Source organism: Bactrocera tryoni, chromosome 4 (assembly GCF_016617805.1).
Source record: "Bactrocera tryoni isolate S06 chromosome 4, CSIRO_BtryS06_freeze2, whole genome shotgun sequence".
Classification (NCBI taxonomy): domain Eukaryota; kingdom Metazoa; phylum Arthropoda; class Insecta; order Diptera; family Tephritidae; genus Bactrocera; species Bactrocera tryoni.
Window position 1 is genome coordinate 24,875,740 of NC_052502.1, and position 7,708 is coordinate 24,883,447.

Consider the following 7,708-nt stretch of genomic DNA (forward strand, 5'->3'; position numbering starts at 1 on the left):
AAAGCGTATTTCCTTCCTAAAGTGTAATTAATTAATGCTGGCCACTGTTATCATTGGTCCATCATCTGCCTGGTTCGTTCATTCCACTGCCTCATTACGGCCGTTGTAAATACTAAAAATGATTGTTTTCGTGTTGCAGTCGCAGATAAATAAGTGAATGGAATGTTTCGAGCATAATTCCATACATTTCCAATTGTAATTTGCCAATCTGTCGATTATGTGTAACGCCAAATGGTATTCGGGTACCTCGATTTACAGCTACGACTCTCAACAGTTCACTTTTTACCTTGGATACGCTCGTTTCGGTTCTCTCGTCGAGCTCGGTTTATTGGCGAATGGTGTAAAAGGATATGTGAACGGTTGAATTATTAGATTTGTTTTTACAAAATAGATTGTAGTAGCTTGCATTTCGGCTCGAAGCGAGAAAAATGTCACACAATGAACGGAAAGCTCATTTGAGTGCGATTAAATTTATGGAATTGGTAATACATCTATATACAATTTATGTTTAATAAGTATGCAAGTGTTCAAAAACTGAATGTGCTTTGGGAATCCTTGGTGATGTTGCTAAAAATAATTTTACGTTGTTCCAATACTGCTTTAAAAACAGAAAATTTGTGGACAGAATGAAAACTTAGATTAGAAATGCCAGATTGAGGGATAAATAATGTGTATACCAGAAGACACCTCATTGAATAATGTAATGGTTACTCAGCTGCGGAATGGGAACGTGTACGAATTTCATTGCCTTCTTGTGGCTTATTACTGGACTGAGACCAGCTCTGATGTCTTGGGCAACTACCAACAGCTGTGGAATCGCAAGGTCCATTTTACCCGGCAGCGGTTTAGGATGCTCTTCGCTCTCAGCAAGGCTTACTTTTTAAGAGTTGCAGGAGTTCTAAGGGAACACTGTCCGATTGAGATTCATGCAGTTAAATAGAACATCTTACTGGATGCCTGCTGCATCAACTGTTTAGAAGATGAGATAGAATTGTATCAACACTTCCTTCTCGAATGTCCAGCAGGATACCCAGGGGAAATAGCGAAAATATAGCGTTAGCTAATACCCAACCACAGGGGTTTTTCATCCGACTTTCCCATTTAACTTAATCTAACCTCCCTTTTCCTAATTAGCGGAGACTTTCAACACTTTTAGCATTAATTTCCTTAAATGGATCATACTATCTGACTGGGCTCGCGGATTTGGTTCCCGATTCAAGTTTTGAGATCACAGGACAACTTTCTAACCGAATGCTGGTGAAGGACCTTGCATCACTGAACGGAAAAGTCTGGTGGTGAGGTACCAAACCGTTGTTTCTCAGGATGAAATGATAGTCCTTGGATCTCTTAAGGTTGCTCTTTTGCGATTGTTGCGGAAATTTTGCTTATTTACATACCCATTGAGGCAGAAATGAGCCTCGTCGCTGAACAAAATTTGGATCGAATTCGATTCTTTAAACTTTTCAATAACCCGTAGAGCGAAGCTATGTCGCTTGGGAAGATCGAGCGGCTTGAGTTCTTGCACATGCTGTAATTTGTACGCTCTTCATTTAAGATCGTATACGTAAAATGCGCCAAGACGTTCCATACATCAGTCGGAGTTGCTGCGAACTCTCAGCTACGGCTGCTATACTATATTTTCTTCACTGCGTGCTGGACGTGATCTATTCGGTTGAATATTATTCAATAATGAATGCTGGGTATCAAGATGGGTGAAGGTGTTGATAATCGTACGCTCAGTACGCCGATAATTTTGGCCCTTAGATAAGTGAAGCGCAAGATACACATTCTTTATAGAACGTGAATTTTCCTAGTAAAGTTCAACGATTTGTAAACGTTGATCAGGCGTAAGTCTTTTCACGATGAAATACCAAACAATACTGTACAAAAATAACATGACACGACTTACGCGTGATCTGTCAAAGCAATGCTATTGAAAAAAGTACCTCCAATTGGATCACCCGTTATAATAAGGACTACGTTCCTATTCGATACTCTTCGTAGAGTTAGGATTCCAGAGCTTCCCTGTACGATTATAAGGAAGTAATCTTTTATAAAATATATTAAAAATTGATTGTGGAATTATACATGCCGGATTGCGCAAATGCCAGATATCGTAGAACAAGTGGAGCTGACAGAAAAAATATGCAAAGCAAGGAGTATAACAATTTCTGAATTTAAGGATAACATCATCATTCGAAACTTCAAAAAGCGCTTGACATAATGTGAATAATACGTCGTGGGCTCTTGCGTCTGATGAATCCAACAACGTCTCGACGTTGCAAATGCTCAGTTCTGGAAATGGAGATCTCTTAAGAACATTCCGTCATTAAAGTTAGCGACGTTGTAGTCTTCGAAATGTTAATATATGATAAACTACATATTACTCTCAAGATACTATGATAAGCCTGGATTTAAAATTGGGTTGGTAAAACAATTTTCATTGAGGATATTAAAAAAGAAAGTGTTGTACAATCATATGTACGAGTATTTGTAGAACCAGGAGATTTTATATATGAGGTGAAGTATATTCGGCTAAGCAATAAGAATTCATGCCATAAGTCTATACAAAAAGCTGGAAAACTTGTTAAATATTCTTTAAATCTAATTTGCTAAAGTAAAGCGTTCCGCATACACAAATATTACAGCAAATCCCACCTGTTTTTCTGTCATCCCCAATTAATAAATCAAGGCAAAAGTATTTTTTTTACCAAACCCCAACCGTCGACTAATCCCACTAGGCACACCTCTCGTTAATTAACGTTGAAACTTAATATGTAAAGTAAAAGTATACATACATATCTACCGTTATTTATATTTACTAGCAGTGTTTATCAACAATTTTACTCACACACCAACCGCATGACCCATTTCTTGTAGGGATTTTCCGCCGCCTGCCTGGCATTGCATTTCTACAGTTTCGACGACCGCGACATACTGACCTCATTCGTAGCGACGGGCACCTTTTCCGGCTATATAATCGTGGTTGTGGGTATTTTCGCAGGTGCGTCCAAGGACATACTATATAAAGTGTCGCCAACTTGAAATTATAAAAAAATCAACAACATAATTGAATGACTTTATAACTTTGTCAACAGGTGTCCTAATGCGTGCGCCCATTCACAGACGCATCGACATATTCTACAGCGTGCTCGGCTGTGGGCTGTTCATCGCCTCGGGTGTGTTCATAATCGAGGCATGGGAATTTTCATTTCGCACACGTACACGCGATTTGGCGCTCATTAAGGCATCGCTGGCCATTGTGAATGGGGTGTTGTTTGGTTTCGATGCGATTTTTACCTTTCGTGACAAATGAGAGCGTAACACAAGCGGACGTCGATGGACGGGAGCCGGTGGAGGGGGATTGCGATGATGCGTTTCCGGAATTGCCAGAATTTTATAGAGTTTTTTAAGTCATAAAGCGCATGCATACAAACTTACACACACGCGAAATACATTTTTCATTACACCAGTTTTATTTTTAGCTCTAGTTTGTACTCATACTAGTTTTTCTGCCATTTTTTAACTACTTTGTTGTTGTTTATTTAGATGCTTTTTGGCGTAACATTTTTAAAGTCAAATAAAATTCAAATTTTTGTGCCATTAAATTACATACATATCTACTTATATACTAGTAGATATGTATTTCCTTATATCTTCTTTTTATTTCATCTGTGAGTCAATAAATTCTTAATGTTCTCGTGTCGTCTGGTTTTTAACTTTTCACTTCGCAGACAACAGATGTTTTCTGCTTCAGTATGCACATAAATTTGGTGGAATCTTTCGGCAGAATACGAAATGTGCTAGAAGCTGAAGTTTTGCTGCTTCAATCAACCAAAATCCAAGTAGCTTTAGCTGCTGGTTTCATAGGGAGGTTTTTGGTATTGTTTTTGTAGTGACGCTTTTGTATATTATACATACATATATGTACGTATTTCTAAGCTCACAAACTGTATACACAACATATACACACACCTAGTTGTAACGGGTTTAAGTATGTATTCAGATACTCTAAAACGGGATGTCGTCATTTCTGTTTTTTCTTCGTTTATCTTCGTTTAATGGCGAAAGCTGTGACTTCATAGGTGACTAATACGCAATAAAATGTTGCGCAACATATGTATAAACAAAATGTTGATAATAAGTTCTCTGCAACTAATTCATATTTTTTCATTGCTTCTATAACCCAAAACAATATTAAAAAGGTTTAAAATAACACTTCTTTACTTGGCAAATTGTTTCCAATTTGAAGCCCAAGGTGAATCCCACATTTCACTTGATCTATCCAATTGAGAAGTGGTTTCACTTTATTTTTGATACCATATTGAAAATGTTTTAAAGCTGAAAAGTTGGATTTCAAAGCTGGAATTGTTGAGAAAAAACACCACGGTTCCCATAAAGGAACCTTGGAGTTGTGGTCGCCATCCTATCAGAAATCCTATCGTCTAGAGCGAGGACACCACTAGTTGAAATTATTTATCAAACTCTGATGTAATGGCAATGATCCGACTGCGAAATCTTTCAAATCTGAGAATTCGTTGTGAATCCGCTGATGCAGTTTTTCAATGATTTTATGTATCTTGAAGTGGAGTAAGCTTCAATATCTCTTACACATAGTACTTACTTTATTATGAGCATTATAAAAAAGACTCATTCAAATATAGTAGGCAAAGAGTTTTGGCTCACTCATTTTGTGAATTGTACGGCCCATATCCTACCAAACTTAAAAGGAGAAACATGAAGTCTCTAAATCTGCAACAGCTTAAGTAATTTAGACCACAGCGCATCCGCTTTAACTTAGTTTTCGCAACATATGCAATAATCAATATTTTTGAGACTTTTAAAACTCGCTTATTTAGCGTTATTGTTCCTGGATAGATCAGGGATAAATGCAACGGCGTACTGAATGGCTCAATTAAACTATACCAGATTTACTTGAGAGAGAAATCTTCTTAAATTTCGAAAGAGTTATCTTATCAGGTTAGGTTAAGTTAGGTTAGGATTGATGGCTGATCCAGAGATCGTACTTTAACCGCATATACAAGCCTTTGTGAAGCCATAAAAATATAATTGATTTAATTCGAACTTATAAGTCAGCAAACGGCCTTGTGTTCTATTAAAGTTTGCTGAGGAATTTAATTTTTATTATTTTTTATAAGTTTGAGTCTTAATCTAGCAAATGCGGGACTATCAGTGCTGGGATGGTTCTATCTTGTCTTCTTCCACACAACCTCTGCTGCTGTAGACCGATTTAATGTGGCAAAAGATCTCACTGGATCTCTTGCGATCAATTTTGGGATAAAAGAATCATGCGACAGCGTATGAACCGATTGTAATTCAACGCTGGTCGAGCGCCCGCTATGCAGTAGTAGAACACACAGGAGAAGGGTTTTAGGTTTTTTTCTTGCCAACCCATGAACATAACAGTTACTTCCCCAACCTTTTCAGCAAACTTTAAACCATCTGTAAAGAAACTCCCGGTTTCTCAACGGCTTCCAGCCACCCACAGCTTCCTCTCAGGTATGTGGGCAAAGAAAAAGCCGCCAAAGTTTGGTTTGGCTATTCCATGATACAAAAGATCTGGTATAAAGTCAGAACGTGTGAGGATTTCCAAATGTTTAGACATGCATTCATTTAGGAGTCAAGAATCTCTCAGTCTGCCTTTTATCATTGGCTGCTCTCTGTAACACGGCTCGTAACCAACAAGATGAACCCTGGAAACACTTATGAAAGCTTAGTACACCGTCTGATCTCACTAAAGTTTCTTTGGTTTTATCTTAGAACTTTTTAAAATATCGGATGACTTGTTGAATAGTTCCTCGAACGTCGGTGGTTAAATTCTAAATAAATTTGCTTTTTTCTGGTAGCGCTCATTTTGAGCCACTGCATGTCAGTAAAGTTTCGCGTCTATAAAATTTATAGGTCAGCTCGTTAAAGCAACATGTTGTTGTGTCTCACATTCAAAAAGAGTTTCTAGCAATATTTTGAGAGCGCTTTAAAGCAACATGTAACTGTGATAGCAACAACGCGATTCAATGTCAACAATGCAAGTAGACAGCCGAAATGACGAAACCGGCGAAGCGCGTTGCTCCACCAACCAGTCAGCCGAACCCCAAACGAAGCGATGCTAAATTGGTGGCACAGACGAAACTAACAATCAGTACGTATTGAACGCTCGCGAAAGCAACGTGCTTGTTGTAAACAAATTGAATTTAATTAAAAATAAAATAATATACAGAAAATAAGCTGCTGTGTAAACAAGTGTTTCTGCTTGTGCGAAAGATACATATAAAGGAATAAGAAAGTCATTTCAAAACAGAAAATAAAAATGGAGTTCAACAATCGTCTTTTGCTGAAAATCATTGAGCTGGTAAATTCCCAATGCATCTGTTTTTATAACTAAATATTGCCGAAATATTCCGGCGCAATTTATGGACTTGATGATGACAATTGAATAATTGAAATAAAGCGCTAAAATGCGATTGCGTGATTGCATTCAAATTAAATTGTTGAAAGAAAAAAAAAAATAGTTTTAATGTTTGAGCAAAGAAAAAAATTAATTGATTAATTGGACAAGTAATTTAATTATTTAATTTTTGTGGTTAAAATCTAATCGTGAAATAAAAAAAAATATGTATGTTTGAAATTAAGTTTTGAATTTAGTCGCTTTTTTTTAAATAAATAAATCACATTTAATTTTTAAAGGTGATTTCAATGACAATCTTAATATCGTTTTGATAATAATCTAATTTTTTTTGGTAAATCTGAATAGAGATATAATTTTTTGTCAATTTTTTTTTCAATTTGTTGTTCTGCAATTTAAATAATTAAGAAATAATTTTTTCTAAATTTGTGTTGTCATAGTGTTTTCAAAACTATTCATATATTACTATACTTTTATGGTGAAAATCGTCTACGTTGGCACATTTTCTGAAAAATTTAGCACGTTACAATAAGTGTAAAATAAATATTGTATAAGTCAAAAATCATTAAAGAATATGTGAGTAGAAAAATGCAGTTGTATCTAACCAGGTCTCGGAACCTGAGTCTCATTTATTATTATATACCTTAATTTTTAGATTTTAGAGTTCTGAAAATATGCTTTATGAGCATGTTCTGAGTTTCGCTTTTTCCGCACATTGTAACAATAGCCATATGAACCCTGAAGTTATATATTAAAGTAAAGGAAGCATCGCGAGGGAGCTTATGATCTCTGGGTTGTCTATGCTCGATTTGTTGCTTGCTTCTCGTGGGTTGGTTATCCTTGATGCAACCTCGATGGGAGTTGTGGATTCCTTAGATTCGCAGGAGGTTTCTTGGAAGCATGAGGCTTTTTGAGTCAAATCTTTTTCTTCTGTAACCTTGGGTTGGGACCTGCGCGTACTATAAGTACATTACTATTCGCAGCTAAGCCAGTTGGCATGGGTCTTCCACTATCCGACATCTTTAACTCCAGTATTAGGCTGAGCTCAGTCTTACCAAATAAAATAATAAAGAAATATTGAAAATAAAATAAAATAAAAATAAAATGAAATAAAAATAAATAAAATAAAAAAATAAAATAAAATAAATAAAATAAAAATAAAATAAAAATAAAATAAATAAAGAATAAAATAAAATAAAATTGAAAAATAAAAATAAAATAAAATAAAATAAAATAAAATAAAATAAAATAAAATAAAATAAAAGAATATAAAATAATATAAAA

The 7,708-nt window shown here is 35.7% G+C and overlaps 3 protein-coding genes across 6 annotated transcripts in view; all 3 read left to right on the top strand.

Moving 5' to 3' along the window:
* Positions 1-7,708, top strand: part of LOC120775723 (myb-like protein P) — a 175,373-nt gene that overhangs the window by 28,083 nt on the left and 139,582 nt on the right. The gene's annotated exons all lie outside the window — the stretch shown is intronic.
* Positions 271-3,653, top strand: LOC120775729. The gene is made up of 3 exons (XM_040106047.1): positions 271-482; positions 2,881-3,004; positions 3,099-3,653. The coding sequence occupies exons 1-3, from the start codon at positions 429-431 to the stop codon at positions 3,314-3,316; spliced, it is 396 nt and encodes a 131-aa protein (XP_039961981.1). The 5' UTR covers positions 271-428; the 3' UTR covers positions 3,317-3,653.
* Positions 6,141-7,708, top strand: part of LOC120775732 (protein snakeskin-like) — a 22,420-nt gene continuing 20,852 nt past the window's right edge. The window contains exon 1 of the mRNA XM_040106050.1: positions 6,141-6,370. Coding sequence (XP_039961984.1) covers positions 6,329-6,370 — 42 coding nt within the window. The 5' untranslated portion in view covers positions 6,141-6,328. The remainder of the gene's footprint in view (positions 6,371-7,708) is intronic.